The 16,622-nt window shown below is 46.3% G+C and overlaps 1 protein-coding gene across 2 annotated transcripts; it reads right to left on the reverse strand.

Annotated features, from left to right (window-relative positions):
• Window positions 1–1,191: 1,191 nt before the first annotated feature.
• Window positions 1,192–11,227, reverse strand: pomgnt1 (protein O-linked mannose N-acetylglucosaminyltransferase 1 (beta 1,2-)). Of its 2 annotated transcripts, none has more exons than XM_066692595.1 (22): window positions 11,101–11,227; window positions 10,591–10,781; window positions 10,402–10,504; window positions 10,117–10,232; window positions 9,839–9,904; window positions 9,637–9,750; window positions 9,043–9,160; window positions 8,827–8,925; window positions 8,581–8,708; window positions 8,024–8,094; window positions 7,643–7,718; window positions 7,310–7,393; window positions 6,799–6,840; window positions 6,620–6,678; window positions 6,045–6,117; window positions 5,822–5,950; window positions 5,365–5,490; window positions 4,663–4,727; window positions 4,263–4,307; window positions 3,956–4,091; window positions 3,242–3,351; window positions 1,192–3,064 (listed from the first exon to the last, which is right to left on the reverse strand). In XM_066692595.1, the coding sequence occupies exons 2-22, from the start codon at window positions 10,708–10,710 to the stop codon at window positions 2,983–2,985; spliced, it is 1,962 nt and encodes a 653-aa protein (XP_066548692.1). In that variant the 5' UTR covers window positions 10,711–10,781; window positions 11,101–11,227; the 3' UTR covers window positions 1,192–2,982. The 2 variants fall into 2 exon arrangements, with proteins under 2 accessions (XP_066548692.1, XP_066548691.1); XM_066692594.1 differs by having other exon boundaries at window positions 10,591–10,809.
• Window positions 11,228–16,622: the final 5,395 nt, after the last annotated feature.

Below are 16,622 nucleotides of genomic sequence, written 5' to 3' on the forward strand. Positions count from 1 at the left end.
GGAAAAACGTTTTTTTTTTTTTTTTTTTTAGTCCCGGTGATCTTCAGGGCTCCCACTCTTGAGAAGCAAAGCAATGGATGACCACAACGATGCACAAACATTGACACAAGGCAGTCAGTGCCTTTACGCTGGCGCCTTGAAAGCAGCCCGGAGGGAGTTCCTGCACCCGTCCTCCGTGGGTTTGCATAGGTCAGCTGCCCGGGATGCAAATCCAGCACACTGGGATTTAAACAAATGGAAGGGATTTGGCCTCATATATTTGCATGGATTTTCATAGCGTGGAGGACTCTATGGATACCTTTTTCCTTTTCTTTCTTTACTTCCCACTCACCCTGATCTTACCCCTCGTCGACAAGCTTCAGGCTCTCGCACAGAACCGGTTAGCCGTCATGCTGATTTTACCAGAAGGGAAACGCTGTGCGCACACATGGGGGTAAACAAACACACCACGGGAACCTCGTGATTAACAATACCCTTTCGTGAAAAGTTGGAGTATTCGAGTACAAAGACTAAGCAATAATAAAAGAGAAAGGAGTTTCTACTAAAACAGAACCCAAACTGTACATGGTCCTCACACAAAAGGCGCACAAAACCATCTATCGTGCGTCTCCCGTAGCTTTAGTCTTCACCCACGAGTTGCCATAGTCGGCCAACCAAGCCGGGCAGGGCAGGGGGCGGGAGATCAGGTGATGAGCAATGAGTTTTATAGGCTAGCATGATTCCGAAACGGACAGGTGGGTGGACCAATAAGAAGCGAAAGCGTACGCACAGGGTTGTTACATATTCTGTTACTGCGTGTGCACTGACTGATTCATCGTCACACGGTGACGCAGGAAGGCCAGTAGAGTAATCTGATATGTAAATACCGGCGTGAATACCTTTACCACACACAGATGGAATTCCCCCGGACGACAATAACTTTCGAAGTTTAGGGCTCATCCCTGGAGACAAAGGACTTCACAACAGCGGGGTCAGTGTGACCTCTCTTCAGCTGAACACGCTCTCTGCAACGCCAATCACATGTAGTCCTATGTATGAGTCATTCTCAGACACATAGCTTCCTCTTCACTTTCCACACCCCGTACAGTTATCAACTACAAATCCTGGTACTTCAATTAACCAGGCATGGTAATTAAAACATACTAAATGTGTGTGTGTGTGTGTGTGTGTGTATATACACAGATATATAAATAAAAATCACTTATTTTATTTATTTAGGCTGAGAAAGAGCTGTGTAGAGCCATACAGATATTTCATGCCCGATTCCTATAAAACTGTACAATCGGAGAGGTCTTTGGACCGGATGTAAATGGACACAGGACAGACACATCGCCCGGCACTCGAACAGCACGTTAGCACACGGCATACAAAACGGTCAGTAACAAATTCGTTGTTTCTCTCATCGAAAACTAAACAAATCCAACACATAAAAGAACAGAGGCATTTAAGATATTAAAATAGCACGAGGGCTAAACAGAAGTCCATAAAAACAAAAGCTTGTAATGCTTTTAGGTTTATTGCACCAGTCGGCAAAAACACTCACCTAATGTAGAAAAATATTGATATGGCCGACCCAGATTAACTTGCTAGTACCGAGGGATCATCCAGGGTTAGCAATAAAAGTGCAGTGTACACCGGTCAATCGGATGGATAATATTCCCCCATGGCTGCCCGTTACTGCTGGGAGCGAACGCCAGCGATTCGGGCCTCATGATTGGCATAAATAACCACAAACTGCAGTCGTTTGCAGCTGCATTAGGAGACCTATTGACGTATTCCCTCTGCACACTTAACGAGCACGTTTCTTTAAAACCAATAGCTTATAAATTGAACAAAAGACAAATTCAAGGCGATCTTTAACGACCAAAGATCACTGAAATGATCGTTACCATTTAAATAAAATATTAATAACCGTTGTATTTTTACACAGAAAAGAACCGAACTGTAGTTTAAATCTGTATAGCGTTCAGTGTTAGTCACCACAGCGTTATCCACGGGAGTTAACCGCCTCTACCCGAAACGGCATCAAAATTAAAAGGACACTGTAGTGGAATAAATACGAATATCCACAACGCAAAGTCACTAAACGTGTCGTGAATCCGGCAGGACAGACCACTGACGTGTTTATATAAAATAATAATAAAAAAAGTAAGTTAGTTACATTTGTGCAAACGTCACGCTTGGCATTTTGTTCTGCTGCAGCGGTTGTTACAGTTAGGGCTTTGTTCATGGAGAAGCTCATTAAACGACAATTAGAAATATAACACTAGCAGATACCAGTGAAATAAATAAACAACTTATGTACAACATGAACAAGGCGCTCCGTCGTTTGTACCGAAAGCATCCTGGCTGGGTTTCTTTAAAAGCCACAGTTCTGCAGTTTATGAACGCACAACGCAACAACAGACAAAGCCCCTTCGAGTCCAACCGCCCCTTTTGCCCCCGACTCAGTCTGCGTCCCACCGACGGCCATTCGGCTGCACCGTGGTGGTAAAGTCAGAGCAGTGTCCAGTTGTTTAATCGGTCAGCCGGACAATCCCAGCATGCACCAGCCTCACAACAGACCCCCCACATCTTATAACGCCTTTAAAAAATGTTTAAAAATCAACCACTCTGCACTGGTATTGTTGTCTTCGGCATGGCTGCCAGATGATCTGTAGGCGACGCGGTGTGGAAATGTACACGGAAATAAAATACTTCTCATCTAACAGCCAACAAACCCTCGCAGGCACTCCAGTGACTCATTAGTGTCATTGTAGGACAATGAGACAACGTAAACCTGGGACCTCAGCACATTCGTTTCAGATACAACAAAAACTGAACAAAAGCAAAAGACAGGCGAGATCGTTCGGCCTATGCGCCCCCCCCATCCCCTCAGGCTCGGGGTCCGGGACAGCCTGGGGGTAGTGGTCCGAATGGCTGTTGTGACTCGGCTCCGGTGGGACATGGGTCTCCGCCACCTCCTGCCCCCCACCCTGCGCGTTACGTCTGCTCCACGGGAGCTCCCTCCTCCTTCGGCGGGGGCTCCAAGTGGATCGGAGTCAGCTGGGCCGGTTTCTTCACACTATGAGGAGACAGAGACAGAGATGGAGTTCGGGATTGTGATGGTACACAACACTTTGGAAAGATAAATTTGTCCCCCCCCACCCCAGAGACATACCCTTGCAGTAGATTTCTGTTTAATGAGTCACAAAAGCCCCCCGGCCCCCTTCGAGAAGGAGCAGACCCCCCAGATACTCACGCGTAAGGTGACACGGGCACAGCGACCACCAGCACGTGGTTCCTCTTCCTGAACAGCCGCCACAGGCCCCGGTGGTTCCCGCGCACGTCCAGGTCCCACACGTGGAGACACTGCGGGGGGGGAGAGAGAGAGGCGTCACGGCCGGGCGAGATAGATGGGCACCACCGCTGAGTAGCGCAGAAATGACGGGTTTGACATCATTTGCCCTTGATATCCACAAACTACCTCTAAATTAGGCAGCTGACTTACTATACAATGTAGGATTTCGGTAATTCGACCAGGAAACATATGCATTATTTCACCAGCCGAGACACAACACGAGATCCGTCTGTACGTAAAGCATGTCAATTTGATAGGCTTTACTGGAAGAGCTGTGAAAACTATGGTTTTTCAGGTTCTTTAACTTCACAAAGTACTTAGGATTTACAGGGGAAGTTTTTTTTGGTTTTTAAATGCCTCTCATAACCAAAAACTCCCGAAACCAGAACAAATCACGTGAATGCACTCCTGTGTGTCAACATCATCTTCTATTAATCACCAAGGCCCCAAACAAAGGCGGTCTTTAGAAAGCCTCAGTACCAGTATCATACTAGCTTCATTTGGTTTCATCTAGAGTCATCATCCTGACGTAAACAGGGACAGTAGAAAGCAAGGCAGGAAGAGAAACACACACAAAGGGGAAAACAGCGACGCTTTCTGCAGCAGCGGTCTTGCCTTGGCCAGCTCGGTCCAGGTGGCCGTGTCCGTCTCCTGCTCCATCTTGATGTACATGACGTAGGTGCGGCCCTCGGTGTCGGGGATGAAGGAGTCCTCACACGGGTTCTTGGTGTGGTCGAGCACCTCGGCCTCCCTGGACCGCGAGCAAAAGAGCAGGACAGGTCAGGGGCCCATCTCTGGTTATTAAAGCATTCCGAGTCTTTACTCATTTCCTTTACCATTTTATAACGATCGGGAAACTAGCGTGCGTTACGGGAGATTGTGAACAGGAATAAAATGCACACCGGCAAGCGCACACACTCACCCTAGCAGTCTCTGGATCTCGGCCTCGTAAGCGTCTTTTTTCAGGCTGGGAGAGACAGAGGAACACAAACAGGGCAGTTAGTTTGAAATCAGGCGAGTCTGTTGACATCTGAAGAGCAACAGTGATCTCAGCGTCTGATTGGAGGTGAAGGACACCGGGCAAATCACAGAGCGGCCCGTGCATGACCCTGCATGTCTCTCAGATCATACGTGCATTAAATAAACACGATGGAAACGGGTAACAATGATATAGACATACATCGCACCCCTTCCATAAATACTATCGACCAACTGAAATGAGATCCTGTACTGTGCTGGGTGTGGCACTGACCGACCGACTCCCATGCACACACACAAATCAAGATTTAGATTACAGGAGGAGGGTCTCAGTCCATACGTACCCATCCACATTCTTCAGCTGCACGTTGGGCACTGTGTTGATCTTGTGCTTCTTAAAATAGACTTCCTTAAACAGGTAAGGAGATAAACACAGGTTATGAGTCAGGTCGTTATGGCCTAAGACTCACAGGAGGGGTACATCAGCTCAGCCGCTCCTATGGGTCACTATGTTCCATACAATCACAAGGAAGCAAAACCAATTATTTCTATGCTGGGAAACTACGAGATGTAATGGAAGCAGGAAATGCTCATTCACAGAGATTAAATCAGTACTCAGGTTTAAATCCTCCATTAAAAACCAGTTAGACATATGAACACAGGGAAATAAGATAAAAGTGAATCCAGTGGGCAGGACCGACTGGAGTCTAACGTCTAGCTTGGAGTCAAGCACCGCCATCTTTCTGTGACAGGGTTTTATGATCGTTGATTCAATATCCAAGTGGCTCCCGTGTCTCTCGGGTCACAGTAGAAAGACAAGGCCAGAGTCGGGGGTCCTGGGGGGCCACCGTGTATTCATTCCATTATCGCCCTCCACTCCTAAACTGCTTAGTGATGAATCCAAAATGTTTGGTGGAACACAATAAATCAAGCAAATCAATACATTTTAAGTGACTGGCTGGAAATGTGATATCTAAGGGCAGCCGACACTGGGGGGCCGGGACAGAGCACACTGGCGGGGGGACAGTACATGACGCGTCTCTCACATGGAAGTATCCGTTCATGTTCAGGCCAATTATCCCGAAGTGATAAGACCTGGAGATGTCGGGAATGATGCACTCCCGGCCCTTCCTCTGCTCCGGCATCCGCATCCACATGTCCCAGTCCCACAGCTGGCGGAGAGAGGGGGAGAGAAGGAAAGACTGATGAAAACAGAACGGACCAGGTTGGAGTTGCCTACCACAAACGTTAAGCAACCGGCAAGCGCCAAAATGTGTCACAACTTGTTCTGTGTTCACCGGCATCTGCTACCAATAGCTTCACAACAGCCTGCAGCTCTTTATACAGATAATAAAAGTAAAGAGGTGTAATGAGCCAATCCCCCGTTCCGTCTCAGGATTACAGTTCTACAGACTGGTTCCACAGGATAAGCGAAACCCAGAATGAACTCGATCAACAACCCACTCTCTGATGCAATCGCTCCATTACCCCCAGATACCGCACCTTCTCTGGCGTGGGCCACTTGGACTCCAGCTCGTCCTTGTACAGAGACTTCTTCAGCACCCAGCCCAGGCCAGGCATGCTCTCGACCCGGTACAGCAGCGAGGGGTCCTCCGCCGTGTGTTCGTAGCCCTGCCGACAGAGGGACAGCTGAGAGCGCCGTCCTGGGAGCGAGCGAGCGGATGGGAGGCTCGCGGGTCAGACGAGGACACGGACACACACTGACCTGGTCGTTCCAGGCCGAGATGCAATACAGGCTGTCGTCCTCGTCCAGCAGGTGGATCGTCTGGCTCAGGAAGCTGCGGACACACAAGGGCCATCAGAGCGACACACGGGACGGGCTAGACACGGACAACGGCAGCTCCGAGAGCGGGAACCGCCAAACAAAACAGGAACGGTTCCTCATCTTCTTGCTGCCTTTCCAGAAACTCGACGGTAGCAAGTTAGGATAGATACACAAGCGAGTATTTTTCTCCTCCTATGTACAATTAAACTGTAAGGCATCTTTACTGGAGTGAATGTACAGACGTGACCGAAGACTACAGTTATACAATAAGTATTTCTCAAAAGACACTGCTGCCATCTAGTGGACAATAAGTACAGTATATAGAAATATTTTGACCATTTTCTGAATCTGCATCAGATCTAGTGCTGAATTCTAAATTATATATTTTTATTGAGCAATCTGGAATGCGCTTCAGTGTTCCATGTTAAACTGTCAAAAAACTGCTCCAAAGAGCTGCCGTGTCCAGCTTAGGGTGTGTAGACTACAATGCGCTTAAACAGTCAAATCCCACGTACCTGAAGAAATCAATAGAAATGTCCAGGTCTTCCTCCAGAACAATTGCAAACTTGGCATCCTAAACACGAGGAGGAAGAGACAGACTGTTAGACCTTCCAGCGGACAAATACAAAGAAAGAAGAGGTCAAAAAGCATCACTACAGAGAGAAAGAGTGGAACGGATCTTCAGGATACTCACTGGATGCAGATTGAAGGACGCCGTCAGACTGGCTTTGTAATGCTGTTCGATGAGAAATTAGCATCAGTACCAGCATATCACATGACCTGGGATGCAAAGCACTAACAAAATCGGGCTGTACAGGTTCTCAGGATCGGGACTTGGAGTTTTCTGATCAAGTTTATTTTGATCTGGATGAATCTGGCATCAGTTGCAAGTAACACTGATCAGAAAGCACAGGATACATGTTTCTACACAACGTGCGCTAGTCCACCATTTCTCAACTGCGGACAGAAGACCTCTTAAATATTAAAACACCAAATCCAGCCTCCCTCGCCATCTCTGGTAGTGTCTCCGGCGTATCAAAAACTTTACAATCTCTCAAATAAACCATTTTTAACAATACCCAAATTCCATCATCCTGGCAGAAAAAAGGGGGTCAATATTTAAGCGGTTGCGCTGTACAGGTGTGTTCTCAGAGGACTTACACCCCCAAGTCTGGCCGATGTGCTCGAGTGTGGCGGGGCCGTACCTGAGACACCCTGGCGTTCTTGATGCTGATGGGCGTGTGCTGGACGCCCTTAAGCCCAAACAGCTCCACCACATCCATCGGCTCCTGGGAACGAGAGAACAGACACTTCCTGCAAGAGCTCACGGGCTTTGAGAAGACAGACCAGAGACACCATGTGGACACATGCCCTTCTGCCTGGGCCTTCAGGGATATTCCCAGGCGTGAAATGAATATCAAACGACTGGACCTAGAGACGTTCACACGTAAGGTTTTTTCCCCGTTATTCCAGGTGTTTATTTGGACCCTGTGTTGTGATTTGCACAGAGCTCAGGGGTAGCGCTGTGGACTCCATACCTCATAATATCCATCGATGAAGACCGTGATCATCTGGGGGTTGACGCCCTGAGCGGACAGCAGGGACCGCAGCATCCTGCAGGGGACCGGAAGTGAGTGAAGGTGCACTGGTACACATCAGACACCTGTACATACTATAATCTTTCTTAAACGTTTAGCAACAAAAACAACCTTCGGGATAAATCAGTGCAGATTGTCCAAACACGAGGGCGTTCTATTTTGTGCATTTGCTTCACACCCAGAGAAACTTGCAATAAAAATGCTAAATTACAAACTGCAGATCTCACCATCTCTCCTTCGGCACACATTTAATTCCTAACTTTGTAATCTATACCTTCCGCATTTTACCAGCCGAAATAAGTTAAAAGGACTTATGCTCACCTGTACAGGTAGTTGGGTCGGTTGCCTGCAATCACCGCCACGGGGACGTCGTACACTCTGTTGTCTGGTAACTAGAGTGAAACAGCGGAAATCTGGCGTTGAGACGTAGATGCAGCGACACATTCATTTCCAGTACAAATGTAACCAGTCTGAGGGCAGTAGGTGTAAGAATTCAGGAATACAGTGAAGCAGAGAATTTGTATTGATGGGAGTGTCTTCATATCTACTGGCAGCTTAATCTGTCAATATTAACAAGTTTTCTACTGTAATTGTTTCAGGATGTATTACAATGCCTTCTACCTCAATATTAATTTAAATATGTCCACTAATACCGAGTTACTTCTTCACCATGACTGACGCATGACATTGGAGCATTAAAGATCTAGTCAGTCTCAAGTTACTGATTCATCCTTTTGCTACAACAATCACCATCTTTTGCTCACACCAGCTGTGGGGCAAATTGAACTTTACTACGACCGCTTTCACGCGATTCTCATTAAGAAACGCAGTCGCAGTGTTTTGTGGACACGCAAGTCGAGTCGAGCTTCGAGACTCACCGGGTCGGGGCTGAACTCGATGGGCGCCGGGTCCTTGCAGCTGCAGATGCTGCCGTAGCCCTCGACTTTACTGCAGAAGAGCTTCCGGCGCCGGTTGAGCTCAGTGTCGGACCAGTGGCACTCGGCATCTGCAGCGGCCGAACAAAACCACAATGAGCCTCGGCAGCCGCCATCAAACGCGCCCGGCATTTCGTGTGCAACAACCGAGAGCGAAAGGGAAGGGGGTCTTTTTTCAGTCGGCTTTACCTTCAGAGGCGGTGAGCTGCACCTCGGTCTTCAGCAGCACGGGGTCCCCCCACGTGGACAGAGCCGGGGATTTCGAGTGCTTCTCCCCGTACACCTGGCCTGCAGCCACACAAAACACAACACACCGATTCACGACACAACCTTGCACTTCGCTTCCTGAGGAGCCGCCACTGTGCTTCAGAACAATAGCGGGGCCGTCAGACATCTCAACCTCACCTCCTTTTTTCACCACCAGAGTCCACATGTCCCTCCAGCTCAGAGACATCGACACCTGGCTGCCCAGCCCCTTCAGCAGGCTCTTCGCTGCGTCTTTTAAGTGGAAGGACCCTTCGTCCTGCAGAAGAGATGGAAACACAAAGATGGGACAGGAGACTGTAAAGCAGACATCTTTAAATTCATTCTCCTTCAGCTTGTCTGTTTATTTTGATCACTCCAGCCTATACTTCTGGGTGGAAGAACTGAACTAGAGAATCTGAATCAGATGACAATTGTACGGTTTTTAATGCAATTCACATAAAAAACAAAAACTAATTCTACAGAGTGAAACCACGATGCAATCACTGAATCTTCCTCGAGATCGTACTCAAATCGCACTGTGCAAGCCGAAACAGAGTTTACACCTTCAGACAGGATTCAGGAGAAAACTATTCCGCTTTAGATTTAAAAACAAATGAAGATCTATTCTTCCAGGCCCTCCGGCAACAACACAAACATGTGGGTTCCCTCTGAGCTCAGCGCAGGAAACTCCCACACAGAAGAGTCGGCGCCACAGCGGGCCGAGACAGAACCGTGGGTGGACAGGCCGCTCACCTTGATGGTGAAGATCAGCACCCTCCCGCGGGTCACCATGTTGAGGAACAGGATCATGGCCTCGTCCTCGTGAGGGGAGTAGGTGTCAAACACGCGCTTCGCCATCACGTGTCCCTGCACATGGAAGAACACAACAGACCTTAGCGTGTGATGGCAGTGACGTCAGAGACAGAAGTCAAATCTAAGACTATAATCATCTCACCGTGGCCTGATTGAGAACGATCACATGGATGCCCCGGCCCTGCTCTCGCATCTCGTCCTCCAGAACCTGGAGAAAAGGGACACAGACACGGACACACACACACCAGTTGAAAAGGCAAGATCATAAACACACACAGAGGGGCTGTGAATCTCTGTAGGGAATAAACTCCCAGTTGGAATTTAAACAGCTGCTTTGACACCTCTGTCTAATTAATTCACACGTGTTGTGGATTAAACTGATGTGTAAACTGGAGTTATGACGGGGGGTGTCAGACTCACAGTAGTACCATCCACTGCCACGTAGACCTTCGAGCGGCTGGAGTAAACCTCGATATCCAGGACCTTCCTCCCGTTGGGGGGCCGGCGGGGGGTCTCCATATTGGGCAGGACTTCATCTGTAGGGAATATGAAACATAAAACCATCCTATACATTAAAAAAAGTGACAAATATGAAATCCCTTTTAATAAAACCCTTTTTAATTATTTTTACAGTAGGACGGTTATATAAATAACTTCTGGTGTGGAGTGTGTTTGTGCCACAAGCTGCACAAAGCGATCCCTCACCGTAGTCCTGCACCGCCTCCTCCTCTATAGCAGCTCTCCGGGTGTCCAGGATGAGCTTAATGTTGACGATCACAGTGACCAGCAAGAAGAGCACGGCGCCGGACTGCAGGACACAATCACCAGATCACCGTCAACACGACTTACTCCAAGGCAAAACCACCCAAATGACCCCAAGGTCCGAAGCCTCACCTGGCAGAGTCTGCGGACGGCCCTCTTGTTGGTCAGCTTGTACTTCCAGGTGAGGTAGAGGCTGCGCTGCTGCCGGGGGATGAAGGGCTTGGCCCGGGGGTTGGGGGTCCAGGTGTCCATCGTGGCCGGGGTCAGTCAAGGGCCACTCCGCTCCAGGTCTCTCCTCACACGCTCGCAGGTCACGTCGCCATCTGAGACGCAGGACGAGATATGATCCAACTGCCGTGGTCAACACAAACAAGGCAATGATCAGAAGTGGAAATCCTGTGAGGTACAGAGCACGTCAGCCCCTGCTGCCTGAGCCGGCCCCGTCACATTGTAACGTCATTGTGAGACATTGTAACACATGAGCGGCGCTGCTACACTGAGGCCATGCAGTTTAAAACCCCTGGCACTAGACAAACAGCACTTTCAATTTGACCTGCATGCCGATGCTTTAGAAGTGCACTGGGCACATACACTCAATCAGCCCAGCCCACCCGACTCCCAGTCTGTCCCCCCCAGACTTACTGTCGACACGGGTTTGTCTCTCGTCTTTTTTTTCACTCCTCCACTACATATCGGGGTGCTGGTCCTCTCCTCCTCTCCTCCTCTCCGCCGCGCAGCTCGACCCCACGCCGACCACAGGCGACTGCATCCGCTTCCGGGTCCGAGCGGAGCTGCGTCTTAAAGGGGCCGCGCTCCCGTCCGGACTACGATGAGCGACTCCAGGGGGGGCAGCCTGAATTACAGTTGGGTTAATTATATTTAGCTCATGAATAATCATGATGATGATGATGATGATGATGATTCTTCTTGTTATTATTATTATTATTATTATTATTATTATTATTATTATTATTATTATTATTATTATTATTTCTCAAAGGTGAGAACCAGGATAGTGACACATTTCTTTAAATAGACGCAATAATGATTGTGACCGCATGATGGCAGCCCATGCGTTTGTGCTCATACATCCCAGCTGAAACTAGACTACAATTATTAAAATAAATGGCCATAGAAGAAATGGATAGGAGATTACAGCTATGCATGTATACATTTGTAATAATGTACTAATTGTTAGAAAACCTTTCATTTTGGACATATTAATAATATGTACACAATTATTATTATTATTATTATTATTATTATTATTATTATTATTATTATTATTATTATTATAGCACACAAATCAAATGCATGTGGGAGCAAATTAGGGTAACAGCAGCATACAGAATATATGAGACTCCCATGTTGTGTCCCAGCCAGTTGTTAACCCCTGGACAAGTTCTAGTTGCTGGCTGTTAACATAACTAAAGGTCAAACAGGTAGGGGATGTTCGGAGCAGTGATGTGAATCAGTGACAGTGTGTGAAAGTGCAGCTCTAGTGTAATAACAGGCAGCACTGTTTAAACTATATGTACCTCAGAAGAATGAGATTTCAGTGTGTAGTTTAGTTATGTTGTGTATCTAGGTTTACAGTCTGTTAGTGTATCATATATGTATCATAGTGTAGCCTATCTGCTATGATACTTTACTATGATATAAGCAGATGTACACAATTCGAGGTACACTACACTTTACTGTGTTTTTACCAGGGTACAGTGCACTACACTTTAATAGAACATAAGAACATAAGACAGTGTCCAATCGAGAGGAGGCCATTCGCCCCATCGTGCTCGTCTGGTGTCCATTAATAACTAAGTGATCAAGGATCCTATCCAGTCTGTTTTTGAATGTTCCCAAATTGTCTCTTCAGCCACATCGCTGCGGAGTTTGTTCAGATTGTGACGCCTCTTTGTGTGAAAAAGTGTCTCCTTCTAATAATATCATCATCATTGAGAAGAACAGTACAACCCTACAGTATTAAAATAAACGTATACATGTGTTATTTGCCTCGGGTCCGAGTTTGAGAGTCCTCTTGCCTCTGGCCAGGTTGACACAAGTAACCCAGGAAAGACTCAGTTCAAAGGGACCCCCCCGAGGAACAGAATAGAGATGCCCCTTGATGTTAAACAGACCCTCTCATGTGCTCACAGTCCCGGAGAGCTTCAAAGTATATAAAAAGCTCAGTGGAAGCATTGTTTGCCATAACTTTTTCTGAGCCCCATATCAGGACTGCTTTTTAAATTGTTGACATACATCAACCACGATTCAGGTCACTCACTTCCATCCAATAAAGTATAAATGCCCAGTTTCTAACACACACCCCTAGCGGTGCTTTTTATTTGGTATACATGAGGAAGAAAACAGGAAAAAAGAGAAGATAACAGCAAAAATAAATAAATGTAATCCGGTGATTGCAGCTTTTTAAAAGGACTCTCAGAACTTGAGCTTCTGAGTGAGAGTCCTTTGATGTCTTTCCACAGATACGTTGTGTCCTTGGGAAATGATATCGGCCCTGAGGAACGGACAGAAACCCCCCCCCCCCCACACACACACACACACACACACACACACACACACACACACACACACACACACACCGCTCCCAAAGTGGTTCACATCTGTATCGTCCTCCAGCCGTCATCTGAAGAGCTTGTGTCCCAGCACGTCCCCAGGCATCGTGGGAAACCCTGACTGACAACCGTTATAGAGGAAAGGTGCTGAGGGCTATAGATTCCTAAAAAGCAGCAGCAGTCATGACAAACACACGTATTTATTTATTTATTTATTGATTCATTAATTTAAATTCATTTTTTTCTCGTGAGCAAGATCTGAAACTATGTCAGATTACGATATTTCACAGCAATGTCTTTGATTCTCTTCTCTCTCTCTTTTATTCTAAGTGGTTTGAACATGACGTTTCATTTTATTCATTTTATAAATGTAAAGATAAAAAGTGCAGTCTGTTGTACTGAATCAGGTTTAATATATGGCTGGTTCCAGTCAGACAGTTGGCCGGGCAGTCTGTGACGTCACTGAGCTGTACTTAGTGTGAACTTGACTCAAAAAAACGGTTTATTAACAGCCTTCAGAGTCAGCCCGTTTATTATCAATATCTTCTTGCTCTCCATCAAAACATCCTTAGAGAGAAGGTTGTGAGCTGTCATCCATTTTCTCCCCCACCCCCTTTTTCCTCCTTGAACTCCCATTGCACAGTTACGTGATTAATACAAAATAGCTGCACTGTTTTGAATAAACACTGAATATCATCTAAAAGGGGGGGAAAAAGAAGCAATCTATTTCGGTATGAAATTGTTTGCAGTGAAGCCGAGGTATTCCAGTTTCTGATGGGACCCTGGAATCGGTCCATGAATAATACAGCCGCCTGCCGAGGAATTTGTTTTGTAAGAGAATAGAGATGCAGGAGAAGTTAAATCAGCTCACAGGGGGAGGATTATATAACTCACTCCCTTGAAAAACAAGAGCACGTTGAGCGAGCTATCTCTCTCTCTCTTTTTACTTCAGCAGTTAATTATTTTTTTTAAACATGAAATGCTAATAAAACCATTAGTCACAAATCAGTGATAAAATAAAATAAATAAAGCTCAGTGTATTCCTAGGGCCTCCTTCCAGTTTCTGATTGGCAGTGGGCTGAAAGTTTGACTTAATCCAGGCCATAGTTACAAAAAATACAAGACAACACACCCGACAGACCATAATTATCTGTGCACAGTCCCGAAAGCCTTACTCCAGGCATACTGGCATGGCTTACGTAGTGCATGGGGATCCATGTGTATAGATTATATAGATTATTCCAATGACAGCAAAGCACGGCTGCTGATTGGTGTCAATAAATGGAAGGAGATGTTTTTGTTTGTTTGGTTTCTGCAAATACGTATAAATGTTTCTGTAAGTAAATTCCTGAGCTTGATTTCAATTAATTCAAGCTTCAGTCTAGCAAGAATGCCAACTAAACGACCAGAGAATACATATTTCAGCACATATATATATATGGTTGTCTTTCAACTAAAAAGCTTTCTTTCTTCTCCCTGTCAGCCATGGGTGCGTCAAATAACGCCTCCGTCAGGATGGTTGGAGATGTGTAGTTACGTGTGATGTGCCTTCCCTTCAAAGGAGCGACACATTAATAATGGAAGTACCGCCCGGGATCTGCTGCATGTGTGTTGTATCCGTGGCGCACACAGACACACTCTCCATGTTTCATCTACTTCCACTCCCGGGAGTTTGCAGGCAGCGCCGCTTCAGTGTCCGAGCGCAGTGAGTGGCAGGAGGGAAGCCGCTGGCGGACAGATCAAAGTGGATCCCCGTCTCCAGTGCTGGTGCATGGGGCTGCCTTCTGCATCGTTCAGTGCAAGGCTGGGAGCTCTCCTCTTATCTTCCGCTCTCCTTGCACGCATGTAAACTACGGAGATAGAAACCTGATACTCCTTCCACAGAACCGAGCTCTGGCAGGTGCGACTATTACAGTCAGGTCAAAGAAAGGCTAAACAGAAATGCATGGTAGCTATTGGACATATGACATTTAATAACTATCCATCTATCTATCTGTCTCTCTCTCTCTCGCTCTATATAGTTTACAATACAATTTAATGGTACTATCAGTTCAGTCGGCATCAATGATGGTGCTTTCTCAGTGAAGCGTGTGAATAGCGCAGTAATAGTTGCTGCTGTTGTCAGGGAATACTGATGTTCAAGTGTTCGTGGCCACACCACCCACAGGCTGCAGGGGCCTGGCGGTCTCCCCAGCTTCCCCACTGAGCTCCAGAGCACTTAGCAAAACCAGCAGGTGGAGCCACACACCTCCGGGGGGCCAACAACACATAGTCATGGATAAAGTGTGATGTTGGGGGCCCATTCCCACAGCTCCCCCACACTTACAGGTGTGCATTGTCAGCCACCAGGTTTACGGGACTGTCAATACAGAGCAGCTCGTCTGTTCCAGATGATTCCAGCTCCTGATTTTACAGATTCAAAGCCCTAAATGCTGCCTCTTGGTAATGACCTTTAAAGTTGTATTATTAGCCATTTCTAAAGACCTTTCTCTTTGGTCACAGGCTTGGTTATGATCTTTGCGGATGGAGGCTGAACTTTCCTGAGATGGATGAAAGCGAGAGGAAGGGGAGGTCAGGAAGGCACAAGCCTCTTCTCAACCCCAGTGTCTTCTGAGCCTCTTTGGTGGAAAGATTCTTTTGACATCTAAAAGACTATTATATATGAATTAATATTAGATAGACACAGTGGGGGGGGTTTGTCATCTTTAGTACTTCAACCCTTCAAGAATACACATTGTCCACTCAGAGGTAAAACCATATAGTCTGAAAGGAAACAAAAAAGAAAAGAAAACTGAGAAATGATTTATTTGAACTGTAGATGAAACTCTGATTCTAACCAATGGGATGTTCCTGTTCCTGGCAATGCCTACATGTAATGGAGCTGAGCCTCTACAGGAGGAGGGAAATAAACTGAATTTGGAGACTCGATTAAAGGCGCAAGTTTTGGTTCTGGATGCAGCTGGTAGCTGCTGATAAGAGCTCCCTTTAATTGAGGGTTTATGTGAGAAATCCTCCCCAGTCTGAACTCTATTCATTACTCAAGTGTAATTGCGCACATCTTTATTCCTGCTTCTTTCATGTGATCAGTTTAAGATCCTCCGATCCCACAATAGACAGGTAGAAGAGCAAATATAATAAGAGATAAAGTGCGGTGCACGAGGCAATTAAGTGCGGTGCAGTCCTTTAAAAAGACCTCTTTCCTAGGACTGTCATGTTTATTGATGCCATATAAAATGAAGTTGTTTGTCAGACCATGTTTCCTACAGAGATTTTGTTATGTACAGTTTCTCTTTTGTTCTTGGTTTTAAACATTACAAGACATTAGGGTTTCCTATGCCTTCCAGTTCATGATATTTCTCAGATAAACAAAAAAAAAACAGACAATTATTATTTTATTCAATTTCATTATAGAAAAAATTGTAAACCGAGATGTGTTCTTATAAAAACAGCTGAAACTCTGTCAAATGCGTTTCCAGGCGCTGGCTTTTCGATGATTCCCAGCCAGTGATAAAATCAAAAGTCACCAACATGTGAACAGCTGGAAAACGTCAATGCAGTCACCATGTGTAAGTTAGCTGCTCTGGCCTAAAC

Source organism: Amia ocellicauda, chromosome 19, assembly GCF_036373705.1.
Source record: "Amia ocellicauda isolate fAmiCal2 chromosome 19, fAmiCal2.hap1, whole genome shotgun sequence".
Classification (NCBI taxonomy): domain Eukaryota; kingdom Metazoa; phylum Chordata; class Actinopteri; order Amiiformes; family Amiidae; genus Amia; species Amia ocellicauda.

Excerpts from the sequence above, each read along its gene's own strand:
- pomgnt1 (XM_066692595.1), bottom strand. The coding sequence starts at position 10,710 with ATGGACACCTGGACCCCCAACCCCCGGGCCAAGCCCTTCATCCCCCGG. Across the intron at positions 7,394-7,642 it reads TCATCGATGGATATTATGAG|GAGCCGATGGATGTGGTGGA; the intron begins GTATGGAGTCCA and ends TCTCGTTCCCAG. Across the intron at positions 3,065-3,241 it reads GTGCCCGTGTCACCTTACGC|TGTGAAGAAACCGGCCCAGC; the intron begins GTGAGTATCTGG and ends GTCTCCTCATAG.